This window comes from Oncorhynchus clarkii, chromosome 24 (assembly GCF_045791955.1).
Source record: "Oncorhynchus clarkii lewisi isolate Uvic-CL-2024 chromosome 24, UVic_Ocla_1.0, whole genome shotgun sequence".
Lineage (NCBI taxonomy): Eukaryota > Metazoa > Chordata > Actinopteri > Salmoniformes > Salmonidae > Oncorhynchus > Oncorhynchus clarkii.
Window position 1 is genome coordinate 14,232,802 of NC_092170.1, and position 27,036 is coordinate 14,259,837.

General features: G+C 44.7%; 1 protein-coding gene across 1 annotated transcript in view; it reads left to right on the forward strand.

Moving 5' to 3' along the window:
• Nucleotides 1-27,036, forward strand: part of LOC139382290 (IQCJ-SCHIP1 readthrough transcript protein-like) — a 331,185-nt gene that overhangs the window by 10,970 nt on the left and 293,179 nt on the right. Inside the window, exons 3-5 of the mRNA XM_071126172.1 lie at nt 2,253-2,320; nt 2,430-2,516; nt 4,699-4,846. Of these exons, the coding sequence (XP_070982273.1) occupies nt 2,253-2,320; nt 2,430-2,516; nt 4,699-4,846 (303 nt within the window). The remainder of the gene's footprint in view (nt 1-2,252; nt 2,321-2,429; nt 2,517-4,698; nt 4,847-27,036) is intronic.

Genomic DNA, 27,036 nt, shown 5'->3' on the forward strand with positions numbered 1-27,036 from the left:
CTGGGTTTCTCTTCCAATGTATATTTATGATCCATCTCAGAGTATTGACCATTCAATATTGACCGTTCAATTCAAAATAGGTCTGTCAAACATTTAAACCTTTAAATCGAAGGATTTGCTGTGATTAATCACCATTAATTGCAAATTCAGAATTTGCTCAAATTGAGCTGTAATTTAAGAATTTTATACAAAAAGCATTACAACAATTTTAACGTCTTGACTTTGTCCAAAGTAGCAGTTGGCAAAATCGGGTAAATTGATAAAGCACACTTTCTTTCATCTCCATGTCAACTTGTTTTGACATTGCATTGTTGTTTTTAGTTTAGATGTATTTAGTTTGAATGTTTTCAGATAATGCGATTAAATCACAATGAAAACAATTTGTGCACTAAAATGACAAAAGTTAACTTAGAAACTCTGACAGCCCTAATTCAGAATCATCTCTTTGTGTCTGTGTGTGTGTTAGCAATGTGCAGCTTTTTGGCAGTCAGGAAGTGCAGATGCCAGAGAAGCCACAGGGGCCAAGCAGGAGCCAGTCAGAGGCCAGTTGCCAGGGGCCAGCCCCGTCTGTGTCTGCCAGGCAGAGAGCCTGTGGGGTCTATGCCATCCCCTCCTAAACTTCACTTAGACAGGACAGACAGATGGATGCATTCATGAAGCCGCTTCACTACGCCTCTCCCATTCACTGGTCTATCAGCTCTGGCAGCAGGCAGGTCACATAATGTGTGTGTGTGTGTGTGTGTGCCCTTACAAAATAAAAACCGTGAAATCTGTAGTTTCCCTTTTGAAAATCACGTTTTCACATGTGAAATTGCTGTTTTCACATGTTGAGCTTACATTTCACGTGAAACCAAATTTTCACATGTATTACATTTAGAGTTCACATGATAGCACCATCTATTAACACGTGAGGAGAATAACATGGTAACACCAGCTTTTAACATGTGAGGAGAATAACATGTTTGAAAAACATTAACATGTGAAATCACATTTGCAGATTCACATGTAAGAATAATCCATAAGTATAAATCTCACTTTCACATGTAGAATTGCAGGGTCACAACAATCATGTGAAAACCCAATAATAATAATAATAATAATAATGTGGGTGCTTATAGTTGTCCTGTTTCACCCAAATATGTATTATACACAAGTATGAACTGGAAGTGTTTTCTGCTTATCCCAACTCCCCGCGAGACACCCTCAGAGAGTGGGGTCATGGCCAGGGTCAGCCATTATCAACAGTAACCCTGGAGCAATTAGGGTTAAGTGCCTTGCTTAAGGGAACATCGACAGATGTTTCACCTGGTTGACTCAAGAATTCCAACAAGCGACATTTCACAACGCTCCGTCGCCCTAATTCACCCCCACATGTGAACTTGCAATTCTACATGTGAAAGTGAGATTTTCACCCGTGGAGTGTTCTTACGTGTGAAACTGCAAATGTGTGTGTGACTGTGTGTTTTGACCCGGCTTCCTATCCTGAATAGTCTACACAGATACTGTCCTTTCTGCCCTGCTATCAAATCAAATGTATTTATAAAGCCCTTCTTACATCAGCTGATATTTCAAAGTGCTGTACAGAAACCCAGCCTAAAACCCCAAACAGCAAGCAATGCAGGTGTAGAAGCACGGTGGCTAGGGAAAAACTCCCTAGGTAAGGCCAAAACCTAGGAAGAAACCTAGAGAGGAACCAGGCTATGAGGGGTGGCCAGTCCTCTTCTGGCTGTGCCGGGTGGAGATTATAACAGAACATGGCCAAGATGTTCAAATGTTCATAGATGACTAGCATGGTCAAATAATAATAATCACAATGGTTGTCGAGGGGGCAACCAGTCAGCACTTCAGGAGTAAATGTCAGTTGGCTTTTCATAGCCGATTATTCAGAGTATCTCTACCTCTCTGAATGATCAGCTATGAAAAGCCAACTGACATTTACTCCTGAGGTGCGGACCTGTTGCACCATCGACAACCACTGTGATTTTCTTGGTCATTATCGAAATGTCTGCATTTCAAATTCATTCCAACAAGAAAACACATTTGAGAGAATACAAGTCTCAACAAGCAGACAGAATAGAGAGCCGTCTCCCTCCGTGCTCCTCCAGACAGTGTGAGTGGGTGGTAGTACCATTACAGACGGTGTAACACCAGGACAGAGTAGTTATGACTGAATCTTGCAGGAGCATTTTCATCTTCCCTCTTATCCTCCATTCAAGAAGAAAATGCTTATGTCTTTCTGTGATCCCGTGTAGGAGGAGGAAAAGAGGTACCATCGCTTCTGCAACCATGGTGGAGGACAACAAATGCTTAAGATGGAGAGGTACAAAACACTTAACCAACCGTGTACTCGACACAGCAGGGAATGTTACTTTCAAGTGCCTTAACTCTGTAGGCTTCCCTGACTGTTCTTCCCCTGTGTGTCACTGTAGACATGTTTACCTGAGGAATGAGGAAGCAGATGACAACAGTCCTCGTTGCCTTGAGCAGCAACGCTACTGGGAGACCAAGGCCATTGTGTGAGTACCACCTGTATGTAGTATAATACACACCACCAGGAGGGGGCACTGTGGAGAGAAACTGGTGGCAGTGGAACACCTGGAAGTGTTTGTAAATGTTTTTTGTTGTTGTATTCCTCCTTGTATGTAATAGTTTGTGTTATGTGTGTGTGTGTGTACATGTGCCCCTGGGTATGATCAGGTTTGTCCCCCTCTCCCCTCTGTCATTGTGTATGTCTGTCGCCCATCCATTCCCAGGTGTGTTGTTGTGGTTGTTGTGGTGATGACATCAAACCCACCGTGGCCTTAAACCAATTCACCCTCTGACTGGCTTTCTACGGCAGGGTCAGAGTTCAACAGTGTCTGTGTGAAGCCAAAACCTACCTTCAACACCATGTGAGAGGAACATGAACCCAACCTTTATAGCTGTGGTTATAGGGGGTCAGCTATCACCCCAGGTTACCTGCTCTGGAAGGACTATGAGGCTGGAGTAAACACATTTAGGAGGGAATGGATTGAGAGCGGGGGAGGGGGGGGGGGGGGGGGGGGGGGTATGGAGGGATAAAGTAAACACATTTGTATGGAGGTAGAGAGAGGGATGGAGGAAGGTGGACAGAACAAGGGATAGAGGTGGGGGGGGGGGTAAATGAATTGGAGGGTGTATGGGTGGTGGGATGGAGGGGGTATAGAAGAAGTGAGGGAGGTGGGAAGAGTAAACCTATTGGTTTTGAAGCGGTGGGTTATGGCTTAATTCAATTTGTTCCATTTGGCTCAGCTGGCTCCCTGCTCCGCTGAAGGGGAATGTGTTTCTCCTTCGGGTAATTGATCCTACACGTCACCCTGGACCCTGGAGCTGGGGGTATTGGAAAGAGAGAGAGGGATAGAGGAGAGAGGGAAGAGAGAAATAAAGAGAGAGATGAAGTGTGGGAGAGAAAGAGAAAAATGCAATATGCCACACTGTGATGTGGTTATCAAGCCTCTCTCCACTCTCCAGAGGGAATCACTGTATACAAGGGCAGTGATATGACCCATTGAACCAAGCAGAAACACTGTCCTCACTATCATGGGCGCCATTTCCCCTTAACCAATGGTAAACTTACTCTGTTGTATCTTGTGTTTTAATCTGGAAGTGCATCACTTAAGGGCTGTGTAGAAATGCCCCGGAGATTTCTCCTAAGTATGTCCATGGCGGTTGGTGCCGTTTAAGATCAGGGAGGACAATGTATTTTTTCATGAGCATGGCCTTATTTCTATTACAGCATATTGGATGACTGTCATTCATATTCCATACACCCAGCGCAATGTACCATTGATAGGTTTAGGCTACGGCATGATACTTGAATTTGCCCTGTACCCATCATGAGGTTGCTACAACCTAGCCTACAAATGAACGTTTATAACATAGGTGCACAGGTTGAGAGACAAATTGGAGTAATCAAGGTGACAGACAGTGACACATTCAGTACCACCTTGCACAATCTTGGCAATGAACTATAGCTCTCTCTCTCTCTGCTGCTTCTCCTTAACTTTAAGAAATAAATGTGTTCAAAACTGTTCAACTATTGTTTTTCTCTGTCTTTGAGTCAACTACTCACCACAAGCTAGCTGTAGCTTCTTCTTTCAGTACTAGATTCATCCTCTGATCCTTTGATTGGATGGACAACATGTCAGTTCATGCTGCAAGAGCTCTGATAGGTTGGAGGATGTCCTCTGGAAGTCGTCATATCATAGTTACCGTGTAAGTCTATGGAAGTCTCTTAGTTTTTTTTATCAAAGTCAGTGTACCAGAGGAAGGAAAATAGCTGTCTTACGGAGACACCATAGTGTTAACCTACAGAGTGCTGTTGAAGCTACTGTAGCCCTTCATTGCAAAACAGTGTTTTAATCAGTTATTTGATGACATGTTAATATATTTAGTATAGTTGTATCTTAAAAGTATAACTTTTTTCATGGTTAATGTTGACATTTTTCAGAAATTCACTGAGTAGGATGGTCCTCCCCTTCCTCCTCTGAGGAGCCTCCATTGTGTGTGACCTTGACCAGTGAGAATCTCAGAATGTGCTTGTACAATATATAATGATACTGATATTGTGGTCTGTACAGTTATTTCAATTCCACAAACAGCAGCAAAGTCAATCTCACATTTCAGTTCCAGTTTTGACCTCTCCTTATGTGTGATTTATAGATTTGTTTTTCTACCCAGAATTCAGCGGGCCTGGCGGGCCACCCTGTACCGCAAAGTGAGCTGGCAGGGGGACTGTGAGAACCGTATGCATCATCAGCTTGGGACGGAGTCACTGGAGCCCTACCAGACAGCCGTGATGGATGAGTTTGGCCAGGACCTCTCTCTGGTAAGACCGAGAGCTTCTGGTTGTATGAATGAGCAAGGTCGGTTGAGCTATCTCTGCAAACTATCTTGTTGGGCCAGCAGAGTTTAGTGGCAAAAGTTCTAATGGAGAATAAAAACAGATGGATGGATGATTGAAGAGGAATTGTATTTACCTCTCAGAAAGCTAACGGATGAGGGCCTCAGCTATTGGTGGCATGAGGAAAAGGAGGGTGGATGGATGGAGGGAGGGGAGGTAATAAGGGAGGTGTGTGTACGTCTGGGGCACGGCGGGGGTGGTGGTGGCGGCGTAGGATGTGAGGAGTGTTGGCGAGGTGCCCAGATCCTTAGACGTTCATTTGCAAAGTTGGTTGATTGATTAATGAAGTGCCTCTGCTCTTGTCCTCACCCCGTTTCACCCCTAGAGAGGGTGGAGGGGAATTAAACAGTGCTCACAGGGTGTGGCAGGAAAATAAACGGCAGGGAGGAAAAATGACATCATGGTCTGCAGATCAACAGAGGACGGGAATGAAGCAAAAAGGCTTTAGAAAAGGGTAGGCAGAGATGGAGGGATTGTCATGGAAACCCAAAAAAAAAGCCCAAATAGAGTGAAGGGTTAAGAGAAGGATTACGAAGGTGAAATATGGACAAGGGGAAAGAGGGAGCCACACGTTAGATATAGATTGGACATACTGTACAGATGGACAGAAATGACCTCAATCAACAGAGAGGGGAACCTTTCATTGCGAAAGTTATTGAGAGTTTGTTAGCCTGAAACTTAAGTCTCTTTCTGCTGGGCTAGCACAGTGGCGTTGTCGTCATTTGTCCTGTTATTTCTGCTTGGCTAGAGATGGTACACAACAATAATTAGTCTGCAACTGTTCACACACGTACACACACGTGTCCGTGTGTGGGTGTGTGTCTGTATCTGAATGTGTGTATAGGTGTGTGTGTGTGTGTGTGTGTTTGTGTGTGTGTTTGTGCGTGTTTGTGTATAAGTGTGTGTGTGTGTGTTTCCTATGAGACACTGTGAGGAAGCAGATGGGCCGTGTCTCTTGTTGGAGGCTTCCAGTAGTCAAGGAAGTGTTGTGTTGTTATAGTCTGTTTGTTCTGGATGAGGAGGTTTGTTCTTCATTAGTACACAAGCAGATGTAATATAACATCCCCTTCATTAGAGGTAGAACAACTGTAGCTGAATAATGACACAACCACTTTCTCTCTACGGCTCTGTCCTTCCCTGGCTGTTTGGGGGGGGTGGGGATCCCTGTCTGTGTCCTTCTCCCTCCCTCTCAAACCCCTTCCGCTATACACCCCCCCCCCCCCCCCCCTCTCTCTGGGTGTGTCTGTGGAGCTATCTGAAAGACTCATCCATCACAGAGAGGCCAACACTGCAGTGTGTGTGTGTGTTTATATGAGCCCTGAGCCCTAAGGGAACTTTCCACTGGCCTGGAGAGAAGGGGATGTGAAGGTAGGGCTTCTAACATACATAATGCATTATATAGTACATGGAGCAGGGATACAGAATAACACACATTGATACAAATCCAGTCAGGTCCAAATAGAACAACAGAAATACAATAGATACTGTAGATACTATAGAGAAACTCAAACATAAATCACCAATAGCTACCATAGTTAATTATTATCATGATAGGCACATACCTATTCACACACTGCTTCTCAGAACCTTGGCATTTGGAGATGTCAAGGTTTCTCCTCTTGATCTATACACTGTATTGGTGTGTGTCGTGGGCACACTCACCCCAGCCCCTATGTATCATTTACAGTCCTAACGGGGCCAGCTAACTGATAGTAAATCAATGGGTTTACCATGGAGGTGCTGCTGTGATGGCCAGCTTATGGGCATCCCTGCTGCGGACGGCTCTGCCTACAAGGGATCACCCTCTCTGACATACACACACACACACTCTCAGATAAAATAAAGTTAGAAATAAAGTGAGATGCTATTGTGGGCTGGGTTGCTTTGAGTTATATTCAGCATGTGGATTTTTACACACTCAATATGTGACATTTCTGACAATGTCACAATGTTTGCAGTGTCCGTAAAAAGCTGTCGTTTGTGTGTGTGTAGCGAGAGCAGGGATCAATGTTTGAGTAAGCATTTCTGCAGTATGTGTGGGAGATCACTCATCTTTCAGATCCCAGTGTCTAAGGGAGTGAAGGCTTATTTCTCTCCCTCCTGTCATCCCTCGCTCTTCAACACACAGGCACATTATACTCCCATCTCTACAGACAGACACGAACAGATGACTCGTTTTATTGGTGTCAGTTGAAGGCACATTTTAAAGGATGAGTAAGTCATTTCAGAAGCTAGCAGATCCATCACTTACCAACAACAGCTGCAAACTCCAATAAAACTACATCCCATTTTGAAGTTCCCTTTCCTTGCTTTGTCTAACCACGCGATCATGAATATAGAAAATACATTTTGTGGGTCAGAGTATATTATCCATTTAGTTTCATAACACAAATGTTTGCTAGCAAGTTTCGCCTGACCAGGCAACTGCAGGGGGGTTGCCTACAACACTTGCCTGGGAGGGAGGCAACGTCTGCATCGTGCAACCAATGCCCATTATTCAACGCTAGGTTCAGACAGAACAGCTAGCGCTACAGCTGAAAGTGCTTAGATTATTTTAGCTAATAGGGAGAAGTATCTAAATAACTACATGATGGCATTCACTAATCATAAATCATTTTCATGTCACAGAAATGTGGGTACATTTGTGAACATCGAACTCATTTATGGCCAGGTACCACAGGCTGCAATGACATTTTTGCATCTACCTATCAATTTAGAGATTTTTTGGTATTTTGGTCCATTAATATTTACAAAATAAACAGTCACATTTTATTTTCTTTAGTTTATCCCAGTCTACTACCGCCATCGACATTTTAATGAATTTTAAGCACTTTAAAATGGACATACAGTACCAGTCAAAAGTTTGGACAATTACTAATTCAAGGGTTTTTCTTATTTTTTACCATTTTAAATATTGTAGAATAATAGTGAAGACATCAAAACTAATAAAATAACACATGGAATCATGTAGTAGACAAAAAAGTGTTAAAAATCAAAATATATTTTAGATTTTAGATTCTTCAAAGTAGCCACCCTTTGCCTTGATGACAAGCTTTGCACACTCTTGGCATTTTCTCAACCAGCTTCATGAGGAATGCTTTTCCAACAGTCTTGAAGGAGTTCCCACGAATGTGACTTGTAATCAGGAAACTAAACTGTTATCTAGTGTTTAGATTTCTAGGTTGGTGGTTTGTGTGGTTCCCAGTTAGAGGCAGCTGGTAATCGTTGCCTCTGATTGGGGATCATATTTAGGTAGGCTTTTCCCCCACCTGTTTTTGTGGGATATTGATTGTTTGTTAGTGTGTTTGGGCACTACGTCCTTACGGTCTTCGTAAGTTTATTTGGAACTATACTCACGCTGCTCCTTGGTCCGCTCACCTCCAAGATTGTGACAACTTCACAGGAGAGCCATTTCATGTGCCTTAATAACAGACTTGTATGCCGTCTGTAAATGCAAATAAAATTGTTAAATTACGAACCTAGCTGGCTCGCTAGTGTATGATCTTGTGCGTATCTAAGAGCCATTTGCCTTGTTAGTTATAGTTAACTAGCTAACGTTAAACCTTGTTGGTTGGCTACCTGCAGATTTATGCAGGGTAGTAACGTCATCAGTTGGGATTATGGTTCATTGTTTAGCTAACTAGCTGCATGTCTTAACAAAAGACTCCACTATGCAAGTAACCATTTCAATAGAAATGGTAGACGTAGCTGGTAAATTCACAGAATAACTGACGAATTTACGAACGCTCAACACCAACTGAATATGGCTGGCGTCAGTCAACGTTGTCAAAAAAGCGTAAATTGTTGTCAGCAGTGGGAAGGGCTACAGCTTAAGAGGGTGTGAACGATTCTATCAACTTTCAAAGCAGAGGTCCTCCCGGGTGGCGCAGTGGTTAAGGGCGCTGTACTGCAGCGCCAGCTGTGCCATCAGAGACTCTGGGTTCGCGCCAAGGCTCTGTCGTAACCGGCCGCGACCGGGAGGTCCGTCGGGCGATGCACAATTGGCCTAGCGCCGTCCGTGTTAGGGAGGGCTTGGCTGGTAGGGATGTCCTTGTCTCATCGCGCACCAGCGACTCCTGTGGCGGGCCGGGTGCAGTGCACGCCTTCCAAGGTTGCCAGGTGCACGGTGTTTCCTCCGACACATTGGTGTGGCTGGCTTCCGGGTTGGATGCCCGCTGTGTTAAGAAGCAGTGCGGCTTGGTTGAGTATCGGAGGACGCATGACTTTCAACCTTCGTCTCTCCCGAGCCCGTACGGGAGTTGTAGCGATGAGACAAGATAGTAGCTACTAAAACAATTAGAAAGCAGAATTACTTTCCCATTGTTCAAATGCAGTGTATGATCTACCATTTTGTAGCTCTGTGCCTCTGCTTTTATCCAATGTAAAAAAAACACAGTTTCATATTTTGCTGCAAAAACCGAAATCCAATTCATCCCAAACCATCTCAATTGGGTTGAGGTCGGGTGATTGTGGAGGCCAGGTCATCTGATGCAGCCCTCCATCACTCTCCTTGGTCAAATAGCCCTTACACAGCCTGGAGGTGTGTTTTGGGTCATTGTCCTGTTGAAAAACAAATGATAGGATGGCGTAATCGCTACAGAATGCTGTGGTAGCCATGCTGGTTAAGTGTGCCTTGAATTCTAAATAAATCACTGACAGTGTCACCAGCAAAGCACCCCCACACCATCACACCTCCTCCAAGCTTTACAGTGGGAGCCATACATGCGGAGATCATCCGTTCACCTACTCTGCGTCTCAGAAAGACACTGTGGTTGGAACCAAAAATCTCAAATTTGGACTCATCAGACCAAAAGACAGATCGCCACCAGTCTAATGTCCATTGCTCGTGTTTCTTGGCCCAAGCAAGTCTCTTCTTATTGGTGTCATTTAGTAGTGGTTTCTTTGCAGCAAATCAACCATGAATGCCTGATTCATGCAGTCCTCTGAACAGTTAATGTTGAGATGTGTCTGTTGTAGGAACTCTGAAGCATTTATTTGGGTTTCAATCTAAGGTGCAGTTAACTCTAATGAACTTATTCTCTACAGGAGAGATAATTCTGGGTCTTCCTTTTATGTGGTAGTCCTCATGAGAGCCAGTTTCATCATTGCGCTTGATGGTTTTTGCAACTGCACATGAAGAAACTTCTTCAAGTTCTTGAAATTTTCCCTATTTACTTATGTCTTTCTCTTTGCTTATTTGAGCTGTTCTTGACATAATATGGACTTGGTCTTTTACCAAATAGGGCTATCTTCTGTATAACAACCCCACCAACACAACTGATTGGCTCAAACACATTAAGGAAAGAAATTCCACAATTGAACTTTTAACAAGGCACACCTGTTAATTCAAGTACATTCCAAAAAACCCTAGACTCACCTCATGAAGCTGGTTGAGAGAATGTCAAAAGTGTGCAAAGCTGTCATCAAGGCAAAGGGTGGCAACTTTGAAGAATCTCAAATATAAAATATATTTTGATTTGTTTAACACTTTTTTGGTTACTACATAATACCATATGTGGTATTTCATAGTTTTGATGTCTTCGCTAGTATTCTACAATGTAGAAAGACCCTTGAATGAGTAGGTGTGTTCAAACTTTTGACTGGCACTGTACATCAACCATTTCCAAGCTCACTATTGAATTACACATAATTGAAAAGCTAATTTCATAGAGTGTTACAAACTGGACTATATTTAGTAACTTACTTTGAAGAGATGGTGATTAGGTTTAAATAGCCATTTGGCGTCTAATCGGCGTTTGGTAGTCTAATTTCAGTGTTCTTGTCTTTAACTGACATTTCCCGTAAGTCCGACTCTTCCCACACACCAATAAATGTTTCTCAGCATCAGACCAAATTGTGTGCGGTTATGCTTAGATACATTCTCCAGACTTAGGGAATTGTTGATATGTTGTCCATTTTTTATTCTAGATAACATTTTCTTTGGAAAAAAAAATGCACCATTTTCTTTTTGTATTTTACAGATAGAAAGATCCAAAAATGATTTATCCATAATCTGGTCCAGACCTGTCCTGGAGTGTCTTAACAAAATATTTATGCTGACTTCAGACCTGTCCTGGAGTGTCTTAACAAAATATTTATGCTGACTTCAGACCTGTCCTGGAGTGTCTTAACAAAATATTTATGCTGACTCCAGACCTGTCCTGGAGTGTCTTAACAAAATATTTATGCTGACTTCAGACCTGTCCTGGAGTGTCTTAACAAAATATTTATGCTGACTTCAGACCTGTCCTGGAGTGTCTTAACAAAATATTTATGCTGACTTCAGACCTGTCCTGGAGTGTCTTAACAAAATATTTATGCTGACTTCAGACCTGTCCTGGAGTGTCTTAACAAAATATTTATGCTGACTTCAGACCTGTCCTGGAGTGTCTTAACAAAATATTTATGCTGACTTCAGACCTGTCCTGGAGTGTCTTAACAAAATATTTATGCTGACTCCAGACCTGTCCTGGAGTGTCTTAACAAAATATTTATGCTGACTTCAGACCTGTCCTGGAGTGTCTTAACAAAATATTTATGCTGACTCCAGACCTGTCCTGGAGTGTCTTAACAAAATATTTATGCTGACTTCAGACCTGTCCTGGAGTGTCTTAACAAAATATTTATGCTGACTTCAGACCTGTCCTGGAGTGTCTTAACAAAATATTTATGCTGACTTCAGACCTGTCCTGGAGTGTCTTAACAAAATATTTATGCTGACTCCAGACCTGTCCTGGAGTGTCTTAACAAAATATTTATGCTGACTCCAGACCTGTCCTGGAGTGTCTTAACAAAATATTTATGCTGACTCCAGACCTGTCCTGGAGTGTCTTAACAAAATATTTATGCTGACTTCAGACCTGTCCTGGAGTGTCTTAACAAAATATTTATGCTGACTCCAGACCTGTCCTGGAGTGTCTTAACAAAATATTTATGCTGACTTCAGACCTGTCCTGGAGTGTCTTAACAAAATATTTATGCTGACTTCAGACCTGTCCTGGAGTGTCTTAACAAAATATTTATGCTGACTTCAGACCTGTCCTGGAGTGTCTTAACAAAATATTTATGCTGACTTCAGACCTGTCCTGGAGTGTCTTAACAAAATATTTATGCTGACTTCAGACCTGTCCTGGAGTGTCTTAACAAAATATTTATGCTGACTTCAGACCTGTCCTGGAGTGTCTTAACAAAATATTTATGCTGACTTCAGACCTATCCTGGAGTGTCTTAACAAAATATTTATGCTGACTTCAGACCTGTCCTGGAGTGTCTTAACAAAATATTTATGCTGACTCCAGACCTGTCCTGGAGTGTCTTAACAAAATATTTATGCTGACTCCAGACCTGTCCTGGAGTGTCTTAACAAAATATTTATGCTGACTTCAGACCTGTCCTGGAGTGTCTTAACAAAATATTTATGCTGACTTCAGACCTGTCCTGGAGTGTCTTAACAAAATATTTATGCTGACTTCAGACCTGTCCTGGAGTGTCTTAACAAAATATTTATGCTGACTCCAGACCTGTCCTGGAGTGTCTTAACAAAATATTTATGCTGACTCCAGACCTGTCCTGGAGTGTCTTAACAAAATATTTATGCTGACTCCAGACCTGTCCTGGAGTGTCTTAACAAAATATTTATGCTGACTCCAGACCTGTCCTGGAGTGTCTTAACAAAATATTTATGCTGACTTCAGACCTGTCCTGGAGTGTCTTAACAAAATATTTATGCTGACTTCATCCAATGTCCAGAAAATTATATTTGCGTCTACATTCAGCTGGTAAAAGTTGATTGTGATAGGATTAAGAGAAAACAATTCCCTATTTGGGTGTGGTGCCTGGACTCTAGCTATTTGCCTATTAGCTTGTTTACTTTCAAGCCCAGCATCTCGCTAGCTTCCTGGGCTGTTTCTCACCTTTGTATCCTTTGGACGAATTGAGATGGTGTCACGCTAGTCGTAACGAGGAGACCAAGGCGCAGTGTGGTAAGCATACATAACTCTTTAATGAAAGAGAGAACACTGAACAGAACAAAACTATACAACACAACGAACCGTGAAGCTATATGGCTAGTGCAGACCAGGCAACTAAACATTGAATAACAACCCACAAAATACCAAAGGAATATGGCTACCTAAATATGGTCCCCAATCAGAGACAACGATAAACAGCTGCCTCTGATTGGGAACCAATCTAGGCAATCATAGACGTATAAACCCCTAGACATACAAAAAACCCTAGACAATACCAAAAACTAAACAAACCACCCTCGTCACACCCTGACCTAACCAAAATAATAAAGAAAACAAAGATAACTAAGGTCAGGGCGTGACAGATGGTGCACATAAAGTAAAGTTTCGCATATAGACATTTGTGAACACACACTCACACACTTTTAAGGTCTATAAAGTGATGCTCCAAATTAGACATTGATTTTGTGAGAAACCATTGAGGGTTGCTGGGAGATTTATCATGGGCATATGGTAGCGCGAGCAGAGGGGTCATATTTCTCAGGGAAAGGATGAGGAACAGATGGAAAAAGTGATGGAGGCATTGGTCAGATTTCTGGTATGATATAGAGGATATGTGTGATTATAAGTCTAATAATACCGCTGTATTTAGAGGCTCTGGAGTCTCGACATAGAGGCAGAGATGTACAAGATTGTGTGTGTGTGTGTGTGTGTGTCCCAGTTTTGCTCCATCACTAACCTGTCCCACCCATTCTGAAGATGTATGTATACTATTACAGCTCAGGACCAACACACAAACACTGGCACACACACACACACACACACACACACACACACACACACACACACACACACACACACACACACACACACTGGCACACATACACACACACACACACACACACACTGGCACACATACACACACACACACACACACTGGCACACTCGCAGACACACACACACACACACACACACACACACACACACACACACACACACACACACACACACACACACAAGCTAATTTCTTGCAATTCTACACATTTCACCATGGGGCGGAGAGAAAAGGTTTCAGTTTTAAAGCAAATTTCCTGCATTAATTTTGTTTTGCCATGGGGTGAAAGAAAATGTACAGTATTAAAGCTAATTTACTGCAACTTTATACATTTTACCAAGGCTTATGCTGTGTTCTTATGCTATCTGAGTGACTCAAACTTCATCAAAATCAATGGGGGCCCCATGCTATGACATTTCTTGAATATTCATTATATCCAGCACCAAACCAGTGTCTACACACTGTATGTGACAACAGCTTGTTTCTATGATCTGTGGTCTGTGACCGGTAGGTATATACTTGTCTCATCGTGCACTAGCGACTCCTGTGGCGGGCCGAGCCCAGTGCGCGCTAACCAGTTCGCTAGGTGTATGGTGTTTCCTCCGACACATTGGTGCGGCTGGCTTCCGGGTTGGAAGCGCGCTGTGTTAAGAAGCAGTGCGGCTTGGTTGGGTTGTGTTCCGGAGGATGCATGACTCTTGACATTCGTCTCTCCCGAGCGATAGACAATGTAGCGATGAGACAAGACAGTAACTACTAACAATTGGATACCATGAAATTAGGGGGTAAAAACCAAAGAAACAGTTATTCTCGTGTCAAAATTGACTATAAAGGATAAATAAGATAAACGTTGGTCATAAAGTCAGTCTCATCTAAGACGGCGTTTGGAACATTAGTGTGTCACAATGGGTAAAAGAAAGTTGGGTTTTGATTTGACGATGTCTATTTGCCCGCTAACATGGGGTGAACAGCTGCGGGGATCGCTCTCTATCCAATAGCATAGACAGTGAGATAGACCTGCCCAGCATCTCTGAATTTGTTTACATAAGAGAACAAATGACAGATTTTTTAAACTGGAGAAATACTGCACCAAACATCTTAGTTAGATGTAAAACATCCTTACCAAAAATTTCGAAATTAATTACAGATGTCTTGAGTTCTCTTAGATTAATTCTGGGGATTTGGAGGAAGTGAACTAGGCTTCCGCGTCCACGGTGTCTCATTGGGGTCAAACATCATTAACCAAACAACGAATCGGTCACGGAACACACCTCCATGACTGAGATCTTGCAACAGAAAAAGACACCTGCCAATTACCGTGTTCAGTGACTCTTTAATAGACATTGTGCAAGTTAGGTTCATATGCGTGTGACCTTGTGTATGTGTGTTTGTGTGTACAGTATGCGTGTGACCTTGTGTATGTGTGTTTGTGTATACAGTATGCGTGTGACCTTGTGTATGTGTGTTTGTGTGCACAGTATGCGTGTGTCTTAAAGTGAATTGGAGGGGGATTTTCTGCTCTTTTAGTGTGTTTATTCTGTGTGATTCTTCCTCTCCAAGGCTCAGAGGGGAACGTGATCATCTCAGTGTGTGTGTGTGTGTGTGTGTGTGCGTGTGTGTGTGTGTGTGTGTGTGTGTGTGAGTGTGTGTGAGTGTGTGTGTGTGTGTGTGTGTGTGTGTGTGTGTGTGTGTGTGTGTGTGTGTGTGTGTGTGTGTGTGTGTCTGTGTGTGTGTGTGTGTGTGTGTGTGTGTGTGTGTGTGTATGTGTATGTGTATGTGTATGTGTGTGTGTGAGTGTATGTGAGTGTGTGTGTGTGTGTGTGTACTCTAGCAGATAGGGAGATAAACTATACCACTGAAAGCCCTAGAGGAAGCATGGGAGGGAATCTATCTCCAGCTCTCACACAAACACATTTGATCTTCATCCATCCTTTCTATCTCTTCTTTTTGATGTATGAACAAGGGATGAAGCAGAAGAGAGGTCATCCTCTTATTTGCTATGTGTGTCATCTCTTCACCCTCCAAAGGAGAAAAGGAGCAATGAGAGATGAAGGGGTGGAGAGAGAAGAGAAACGATTTCTGATCACACTATGGACAGCCTACTAGCATGTTAATGTGTGTGTGTGTGAGTGTGTGCGTGTGTGTACATGTGTGAGTGTGTACACGTGTGAGTGTGTGTATATATTTGTAATTGTGTGTTGAGGAATGACTTCTTAGCCAAGAGGAATCCCATTGCTTTGAAGTTGTGTATGTATGATGGGCAGTGCGAGCTTTGAAGCCACTGTGAGATGAGGATATGTAGGTTGAAGTGGATTACATGGAAACGCACTTACTGTGTTTAGGAATTCTATTTGTGTGTATATTTTCAAATGTGTATTTTCCTCTCTGATGTACACTATGTGTTTAAAGTGGAACTGACAGCGTATTAGCAACATGAAATCCCCAGGAACAATATGACTCTTTTTTTTGTAAAAGTTTCTGACAAGCGAGCACTTAGATATGGTCTTTTTCACGTTTTCATACTTTCATAGAATGTTTGGGAATTACGTATAGTAAGGCATTTGTGAGCATTCCGTGTGTTTGGACAATTAATAGAGACTGCAGTGAATAAAACCTAATAAAATGTGTCGGTCTTGTCCAGGACAGGACTCTACACAGACAGGTGCACCATAGCCAATCAGAGCTACAGTAGGCCTATATGCAAATAACTGAGAGATGCATGCTAACTGTGGATAACAGTTGTTCAAGTTCAGTATACTGTAGCAAGCTGGCAAAGCGATCACATTTCTTGCTAGCTAACCAAATGACACCGGCTTTCCGAAAGTACTTTGAAGCATCACTACTGTATTGACTGTCACACCCTGATCTCTTTCACCTGTCCTTGTGATTGTCTCCACCCCCTCCAGGTGTCGCTTATTTTCCCCAGTGTATTTATGTAACGGTTTTCTTGGTGAGAAGGAGAGTCGGACCAAAATGCAGCGTGTAGATTTCGATCCATGTTTTAATAAACAAACGTAAAACACGAATCAATACAAACACTACAAAAATAAAGAGCGTAATGAACGTAACGAAAACCTAAACAGCCTATCTGGTGAAAACACATAGACAGGAACAATCACCCACAAACACACAGTGAAACCCAGGCTACCTAAATATGGTTCCCAATCAGAGACAATGACGAACACCTGCCTCTGATTGAGAACCATATCAGGCCGAACATAGAACTAGACAAACTAGACATGTAACATAGAATGCCCACTCAGATCACACCCTGACCAACCACAACATAGAAATATACAAAGTAAACTATGGTCAGGGTGTGACAATTTATCCCTGTGTTTCCTGTCTCTCTGTGCCAGTTCGTCTTGTATGTATTTCAAGCCAACCAGCGTTTTCCCCGTTCTCCTGCTTCTATTCTCTTTTGCTAGTCCTCTATTCTATTTTGCTAGTTTTTTACCCTTGCCTGTTTTCTGGACTCCGTACCCGCCTGCCTGACCATTCCGCCTGCCCTGACTTCGAGCCAGCCTGCCACTCTGTACCTCTTGGACTCTGATCTGGTTTTGACGTGCACGACAATTCTCTTGCCTACCCCTTTTGGATTGTTTAATAAATATCAAGACTCAAACCATCTGCCTCCCGTGTCTGCATCTGGGTCTCGCCTTGTGCCCTTATATTGACATTCCCAGCCTTAGTTACATTTGTACGTTTTTGTCCAAAATCTTGAGTCATTGAAACTGAAGTGCATCCTGAGTGGATGGAGGCAGCAAACAATGGACCAGGCCAGCTGGTAGCAATATATTATGGACTACCAAGAAATGTGTTGGGGAATTCTGCCAACAATGCCTTATTCTATGTCATGGAATTTTGAGTCAAATATAACCTATTTTTAAAACCTGGTTGTGTAGCATTAACTGTGAATTTGACACTTTTGACTGATATTATGATTGTCTGTTTGTTTCATATCTGCAACGGTGGAGGCTGCTGAGGGGAGGACGGCTCATAATAATGGCTGGAACGGAGCGAATGGAAACCATGTGTTTGATGTATCTATACCATTCCACCTATTCCGCTCCAGCCACAACCATGAGCCCATCCTCCCCAATTAAGGTGCCACCAACCTCCTGTGATCTGAAAAGTAGTTAAAACGCTGCCAGTTCCACTTGAAATAGTGCAGTTAGGGTATGTTATCAATGTGTGATCCCCTCGTCTCAGCTGAGTCCTTTTCACCCAGGGCTATAATCACTCTACCTCTCTACACCATCAGCTGATCAATAAACCCATCACCACAATACCCATCAGCACACCTGCACCACACCTCCAGGGGACAGAGATGGGTAGAAGAGGGAAAGGGATTGAGGAGAGGAAAATAATGATTCTACATGATAGGAGGAATGGGAAGTAGAGGAGAGAAAAGGAGAAGAGAGGAGAGAAAGGCGTGTTTAACCACTCCTCCTGTTATCCCTGTTATCCCTGTCTGGGATGTGGCTGGCTGGTGTCCTCGTGTAGAGTCCTAACGGTCTAGCAGCTCTATGATTCCCCATTATAAAGCACTAGAAAAGACCTCATCAAGATGTAATGGGTACAGGGACAGGCCCAAATAGTTCTGAGAGTTTTTAGCTACTGTCTGTTTACTTAACGGCCACTTAGACACTGCTGTTCTACACCAATGAGCATGATGGTCTCTCTCTCTCTCTCTCTCTCTCTCTTTCTCTCTCTCTCTCTCTCTCTCTCTCTCTCTCTCTCTCTCTCTCTCTCTCTCTCTCTGTCTCTCTCTCTCTCTCTCTCTCTCTCTCTCTCTCTCTCCAGAGAGAAAGTGATAGTGTTGGAGAGGGTGAAAGAGAGAGAGAGGGACAGAGGGATGGTAGGGAGAGAGATAAATATAACACATGAAAGAGGGAGAGACAGGGAAATATGTGTGTGGCAGCTCTGCTCTCTAAATCTATCTCTTTAGAACCTGAGTGAAGGCTAGCCTTTCTTTCTCTCTTTCCATCTATAAGGGTGTGTTTGTCCCTTAAGGCATCTACCTTCCTGTCCCCTCTCTCTCTTCCTCTCCATCATCTCCTCTTCTCTCACCTGCTTACGTGAGCTCCTATGGTAGGTGCCAATCATCTGACTGTCTGCTTCCTTTGAGAGAGAGAGAAAGATAAAGAGAGAGAGAGAGAGAGAGAGAGAGAGAGAGAGAGAGAGAGAGAAAGATGAAGAGAGAGAGAGAGAGAGAGAGAGAGAGAGAGAGAGAGAGAGAAAGATAAAGAGAGAGAGAGAGAGAGAGAAAGATAAAGAGAGAGAGAGAGAGAGAGAGAGAGAGAGAGAGAAAGATAAAGAGAGAGAGAGAGAGAGAGAGAAAGATAAAGAGAGAGAGAGAGAGACAGGAACACAGTGAGAGTAACAAAGTGTGGGACAGAAGGAGAGGAAGCAGCAGCTGAATACATATTCACACTGATTTCTGCACTCTGCAGGAGACCAGCATGCATCTGGTATTGTAATTTACACCTCCTTTTAGCTGCCTTTCTCTCTCTCTCGTTTCTCCTCCCTCTCGCTCGTTTCTCCTCCCTCTCTCTCGTTTCTCCTCCCTCCCTCTCGTTTCTCCTCCCTCTCTCTCGTTTCTCCTCCCTCTCTCTTGTTTCTCCTCCCTCCCTCTCGTTTCTCCTCCCTCTCGCTCGTTTCTCCTCCCTCTCTCTCGTTTCTCCTCCCTCTCTCTCGTTTCTCCTCCCTCCCTCTCGTTTCTCCTCCCTCTCTCTCGTTTCTCCTCCCTCTCTCTTGTTTCTCCTCCCTCTCTCTCGTTTCTCCTCCCTCTCTCTCGTTTCTCCTCCCTCCCTCTCGTTTCTGCTCCCTCTCTCTCGTTTCTCCTCCCTCTCTCTCGTTTCTCCTCCCTCTCTCTCGTTTCTGCTCCCTCTCTCTCGTTTCTCCTCCATCTCTCTCGTTTCTCCTCCCTCTCTCTCATTTCTCCTCCCTCTCTCTCGTTTCTGCTCCCTCTCTCTCGTTTCTGCTCCCTCTCTCTCGTTTCACCTCCCTCTCTCTTACTATCCCAGTCTTTTGACTTCATCTCCCTGTCATGTCATTTGTCTGTTCATGGAGCAGAATGCCTAACATGCTGTGTCTTTTTCTTTCATACACTCCCTCTCTCAACCTCTCTCTCTTTTCTCTCAATTTTTCTCTCTCACTTTATGCTAACATCTATTATGTGGTGAGATTTCAGGCAATGTGTGGAGTGTTTACTGTTGCAGTGGTTGTGTGTGTGTGTGTGTGTGTGTGTGTGTGTGTGCGTGTGTGTGTGTGCGCGTGCGCATGTGTGTAGTGTGTGGTGTGTGTTGGCCTGGGGAACATGTCATTCTCTGTAGGATTATTTACAACTGCTTCTATTGTTACTAAAAAACCCTGGAATATGGATCAGCATTCTGACAGAGAGAGACGGAGACAGATAGTGACGAGGAGGAGAGAAGGAGGAGTAGAGCAGAGATTAGAAGGCTATAGGGGACCGAGGAGAGGTGGGGGGGATATGAGTGAGATGACAGGCTGATCTCTGAGAATAATGACTTGTCCTTCGCTCTGTTCTTTTCTCCTACCTCTTTCCTCTCTTCAATTGTCTCTCTTCATCCAGTTGTCTTTCTTCATCTTCAATCTCGCTTCTTCTCTCCTTTGCACGTTAATCTCTTTCTCTCCCCATCAGCTCTCCTCTGTACATAGTTGGTTTAAGTGGTTAATCAGATCTATCATCTGATTGGTTGAGATTACGTTCTATCTGTGATGTCCTTAGGGAACCCATGGTTCATTCCCTAATTTCCCTTAGAGGAAAGGAGAAATGGATGGAGTGTGAGAGAGAGAGAGAGAGGGAGGGAGGGAATGAGGGAGGGGGAGACAGAAGGTTAAACACTGTTTTACTCTGTTTTCCACTGATTTAGTAGTAAGCAGATTTTCAATATTATAGTAGAGGCTAGAGAGAGAGACGGGGTGAGAGAGATAGAGAGAGAGACGGGGTGAGAGAGATAGAGAGAGAGACGGGTGAGAGAGATAGAGAGAGACGGGTGAGAGAGAAAAAGGGTGAGATAGATAGAGAGACAGGGTGAGAAAGAGAGAGACGGGGGGAGAGAGAAGCGAGGTAAATGTACACGTGTTCTGTATTATTTCTCTGTACCACTGTCACCCCTCTCTCTCTCTCTCTCTCTCTCTCTCTCTCTCTCTCTCTCTCTCTCTCTCTCTCTCCCTCTCTCGCTCTCTCTCTCTCTCACCCGTCTCTCTCTCTTTCCCTCTCTCTCTTTTCCTCTCTCTCTCTCTCTCTTTCCCTCTCTCTCTCTCTCTTTTACTCTCTCTCTCTCTCTTTTCCTCTCTCTCTCTCTCTTTCCCTCTCTCTCTCTCTCTTTCCCTCTCTCTCTCTCAGCATGATGACCGTTAATTGCTTTGTCTGTCATCTGAAAAATTAATGAAACACTTCTCCATTTCCCTTCTCTACAGAGGCACACAAATACTTATCTTGTTTCTACACTCTCTCCCTCTTTCTGTCTTTTTCTGTCTTTCTCGCTCTACACACCCTGTCTCCCTGTAATACACTCATATAGCTGCAGACTCAAGGCGGGACCAAAAAGTAAAATATAGAAACCCGTTTCGAATTGGACCTGGGGCTTTCCTATTGAGACCTATTCCGAACGGACCCGAGGAAAACTAAACCTGTTCTGTATAGACCTGGTAGGATCCAGACTCGGTGAGGGAAGCAGCAGAAAAGTACATTTTTAAACTAATTTTAAGTTAAAGAGAGGTGACTTTCTAGCAGAGGCCGTGCTGTGTGTGTACGCTACTGTTACCGAGTGACACGGAATAGGGAGGGAGAGACGAGAGACAGCAACCAACCAAGCCAACTTGCGCTATAGTCGACTAAAAGCTGCCATAGCTCGATTATTTATCATTCAACATGATTACGTAGTACCTGTCTTTGCTGCTTTAAACCGGGAGAAGCTAGTTATGCTACCTAGCTAGCAGCTAGCTAGGCTAATTGATGCTACATTATCTTTCTCTTCCTACAATTACAAAGAACAACAACTGACTCCATTCAGAATATGAAGTAGCAGCTTACCTGTTGGCTCGTGGTCGCTGTAACCTATCCTTTAACTTTTAATTCCATCATTTTAATTCCCTTTTTCAGTAATTAGATATCTCCTCATTTCTGCCCCACCTGTGGAAGCTTTATGACTGCAGCCTTTTGCCACTTTGGTGACTTATGATTGGCCAACAACAACATGTTACGAACAACCACTCTCGTGAAAAGCAAAGAGCAGCAGCGTAAATGATAAACTTCTCTCTCTCTCGCTCGCTCTCTCTACTACAGCAGTTGTGTTCGGATCTGTATGGGTCGTTCCAGATAAGTCAGTTGAAATTACATGTGAGACCCGTGACAATCAGATCCGACCCAGACCCGTCACATTATTTAGAATTCTGGATCCGGACCTGCTTGGGTCCCGGATCAGGTCTCGGGTATTCAGGTACAGGTGGATCCATGAAGACCTCTAGTGCAGACACACTCTAAATGCTCTCTATATAACACATACACACACCACACTTATAAACACAACACCCAATCCTACTTCAACCCTGCTGCTGTGCACCTGTCCTGGACTGTCTGTTGTACAAGGTCAGAATACTGACAAGGTTTTACACACACACACACACACACACACACAAGTGCATGCACGCGCACGCGCGCACACGAACGCACACACGCACACACACGCACACACACGCACACACACACACGCACACGCGCATACCCTTAGTTGCCTTTGTAGTGTGTATGCAGGAGTTAGATAGTAGTAGAACTGTGGTTTGATGCAGTGTATGAAGTGTGCATCTCAATGCTGCCCTGTTTGCTCCAGAACAACACTAATTACTGCCTCATTAACCTCTGATGGAGGTGCTGCTCTCCGCTGCTGTGGGCGTGTGGTGTCACCTCCTCAGGGAGAAGTCCATTTAGCTGTAATCCTATGTATGGTAATGATGCTCCATGTCAACCATCCCTCGCTCCCTCCCTCCCTCGCTGCCCAGACACACAGAGGGGAATCTTCAAAAGCACCGCATTCACATTGTGTGCTGGTTGCAATGTGCCCTTGGGCTATGTCCTTCAGCAGTAAAGTGACAATGTGCAGGGAACACCTTCAAGAAAAGAGAACAATTCCACACTATTGTATTCACATATAAATACATTGAGAGGAGAGAGCCATTGTTTCAGTTCATACGCACAGGCACACATAAACACACACACACACACACACACACACACACACACACACACACACACACACACACACACACACACACACACACACACACACACACACACACACACACACAACCGGCGCCGACAGAGATGGCCGCCTCGCTTCGCGGTCTTAGGAAACTATGCAGTATTTCGTTTTTTTTTATGTATTACTTCTTATGCTGTTACCCCAGGAAATCTTAAGTCTTATTACATACAGCCGGGAGGAACTATTGGATATAAGAGCAACATCAACTTACCAACATTACAGGAAAACGACTTTCCCAAAGCGGATCCTCTGTTTGGTCCACCACCCAGGACAATGGATCGGATCCCAGCCGGCGATCCAAAACATTGGCGCCGCAGAAGGGGCAGACGGAGCGGTCTTCTGGTCAGGCTCCGTAGACGGGCACATCGCGCATCGCTCCCGAGCGTACTACTCGCCAATGTCCAGTCTCTTGACAACAAGGTAGACGAAATTCGAGCAAGGGTTGCCTTCCAGAAAGACATCAGAGACTGTAACGTTCTTTGTTTCATGGAAACGTGGCTCACTCGAGACACACTATCGGAGTCGGTACATCTTTCTGGTAAGAAGAAGGGCGGGGGGTATGCCTTATGATTAATGAGACATGGTGTGATCATAACAACATACAGGAACTCCTTTTCCTCACCTGACCTAGAATTCCTTATAATCACATGTCGACCGCATTATCTACCAAGAGAATTTGATTATAATCACAGCCGTATATATGCCCCCCAAGCAGACACATCGATGGCCCTGAATGAACTTCATTGGACTCTATGTAAACTGGAAACCACATATCCTGAGGCTGCATTCATTGTAGCTGGGGATTTTAACAAGGCTAATCTGAAAACAAGACTCCCTAAATTTTATCAGCACATCGAATGCGCTACCCGGGCAGAAAAAATCCTGGACCATTGTTACTCTAACTTCTGCGACGCATACAAAGCCCTGCCCCGCCCTCCTTTCGGAAAATCTGACCAAGACTCCATTTTGTTGCTCCCAGCCTATAGACTAAAACAGGAAACGCCCATGCTCAGGTCTGTTCAACGCTGATCCGACCGATCTGATTCCACGCTTCAAGATTGCTTAGATCACGGGATATGTTCTGCATAGCGTCGGACAATAACATTGATGAATACGCTGATTCTGTAATTTAGTTTATTAGCAAGCGCATCGGTGATGTTGTACCCACAGCAACTATTAAAACCTTCCCCAACCAGAAACCGTGGATTGATGGCAGCATTCGTGCAAAACTGAAAGTGCAAACCACTGCTTTTAATCAGGGCAAGGCGACGGGAAACATGACCGAATACAAACAGTGCAGCTATTCCCTCCGCAAGGTAATCAAACAAGCTAAGCGTCAGTATAGAGGCAATGTAGAGTCGCAATTCAACGGCTCAGACACGAGAGGTATGTGGCAGGGTCTACAGTCAATCACGGATTACAAAAAGAAAACCAGCCCCGTCACGGACCAGGATGTCTTGCTCCCAGACAAACTAAACAACTTCTAGGCTCGCTTTGAGGACAATAGAGTGCCAAAGACACGGCTCGCTACCAAAACCTGCAGGCTCTCCTTCCCCGCAGCCAACGTGAGTAAAGCATTTAAATGTGTTAACCCTCGCAAGGCTGCCGGCCTAGACAGGATCCCCGGCCACGTCCTCAGAGCATGTGCAGACCAGCTGGCTGGTGTGTTTACGGACATATTCAATCAATCCTTATCCCAGTCTGCTGTTCCGACATGCTTCAAGAGGGCCACCATTGTTCCAGTTCCCAAGAAAGCTAAGGTAACTGAGCTAAATGACTCATAGCACTCATCGTAGCACTCACCTCCGTCATCATGAAGTGCTTTGAGAGACTAGTCAAGGATCATATCACCTCCTACCTGACACCCTAGACCCACTCCAATTTGCTTACCACCCCAATAGGTCCACAGACGACGCAATCGCAATCACACTGCACACTGCACACTGCACACTGCTCTAGCCCATCTGAACAAGAGGAATACCTATGTAAGAATGCTGTTCATCGACTACAGCTCAGCATTTAATACCATAGTGCCCTCCAAACTCGTCATTAAGCTCGAGACCCTGGGTCTCAACCCCGCCCTGTGCAACTGGGTCCTGGACCTCCTGACGGACCGCCCCCCCCCCCCCCCCAGGTGGTGAGGGTAGGAAACAACATCTCCACCCCGCTGATCCTCAAGACTGGGGCCACACAAGGGTCGGTTCTCAGCCCTCTCCTGTACTCCCTGTTCACCCATGACTGCGTGGCCATGCACGCCTCCAACTCAATCATCAAGTTTGCAGACAACACTACAGTGGTAGGCTTTATTACCAACAACAACGAGACGGCCTACAGAAAGGAGGTGAGGGCCCTCGGAGTGTGGTGTCAGGAAAATAGCCTCACACTCAACGTCAACAAAACAAAGGAGATGATCGTGGACTTCAGGAAACAGCAGAGGGAGCACCTCCCTATCCACATCGACGGGACAGTAGTGGAGAAGGTGGAAAGTTCCTCGGCGTAAACATCACGGACAAACTGAAATGGTCCACCCACACAGACAGCGTGGTGAAGAAGGCGCAACAGCGCCTCTTAACCTCAGGAGGCTGAAGAAATTTGGCTTGTCACCAAAAACACTCCTAAACTTTTACAGATGCACAATCAAGAGCATCCTGTCAGGCTGTATCACCGCCTGGTACAGCAACTGCTCTGTCCACAACTGTAAGGCTCTCCAGAGGGTAGTGAGGTCTGCACAATGCATCACCAGGGGCAAACTACCTGACCTCCAGGACACCTACACCACCCGATGTCACAGGAAGGCCATAAAGATCATCAAGGACAACAACCACCCGAGCCACTGCCTGTTCACCCCGCTATCATCCAGAAGGCGAGGTCAGTACAGGTGCATCAAAGCTGGGATCTCAAGGCCATCAGACTGTTAAACAGCAATCAGTAACATTGAGTGGCTGCTGCCGTCATACTGACTCAAATCTCTAGCCACTTTAATAATTAAACATTTGGTGTAATAAATGTATCACTAGTCACTTTAAACTATGCCACCACACACGCACACACACACACACACACACACACACACACACACACACACACACACATACACACACACACACACACACACACACACACACACACACACACACACAAAGCGTTATAGATAAGGGACACCTTCAACAATAGCACTGCCTTGTTTAGAATGGCCATGGAGATACAGGGAGTTAGTATCAGTGAGGGGTGTTGACTGTGTCACTGTATGTGCCAGCTGGTTATATTTAGCTCCTTATCTCCCAGACGGACTCTCTATGCACACAGTCGCCTAGCAGAGCTGACTGTTCTGAGGAGAACAGCAGGAGATGGGGAGCGGGAGACTGGGAGCAGGAGACTGGGAGCGGGAGACTGGGAGCTGGAGACTGGGAGCGGGAGACTGGGAGCAGGAGACTGGGAGCAGGAGACTGGGAGCAGGAGACTGGGAGCTGGAGACTGGGAGCGGGAGACTGGGAGCGGGAGACTGGGAGCTGGAGACTGGGAGCGGGAGACTGGGAGCGGGAGACTGGGAGCGGGAGACTGGGAGCTGGAGACTGGGAGCTGGAGACTGGGAGGGGGAGACTGGGAGCTGGAGACTGGGAGCGGGAGACTGGGAGCGGGAGACTGGGAGCGGGAGACTGGGAGCGGGAGACTGGGAGCTGGAGACTGGGAGCGGGAGACTGGGAGCAGGAGACTGGGAGCAGGAGACTGGAGCTGGAGACTGGGAGCAGGAGACTGGGAGCGGGAGACTGGAGCTGCTGCTGCCATTCTGTGTCTGGTACAGTGGAGGAACATGGTGGGGTCTGATCTGTATGACTTTTCTGCCCAACCTCTGCTTGCATCACAACATTGATCTCCTCTTTCTTTCTTTCTTTCTTTCTTTCTTTCTTTCTTTCTCCTCCCTTCTCTTTGTTCACCCTTCTCCTGTTCTCGTGCTTTGAAAGACAGAATGAGGTAACAGAGTTTTGACGAAAGCAGATTTTCTCTGCACTCTGCTGTGTGCCT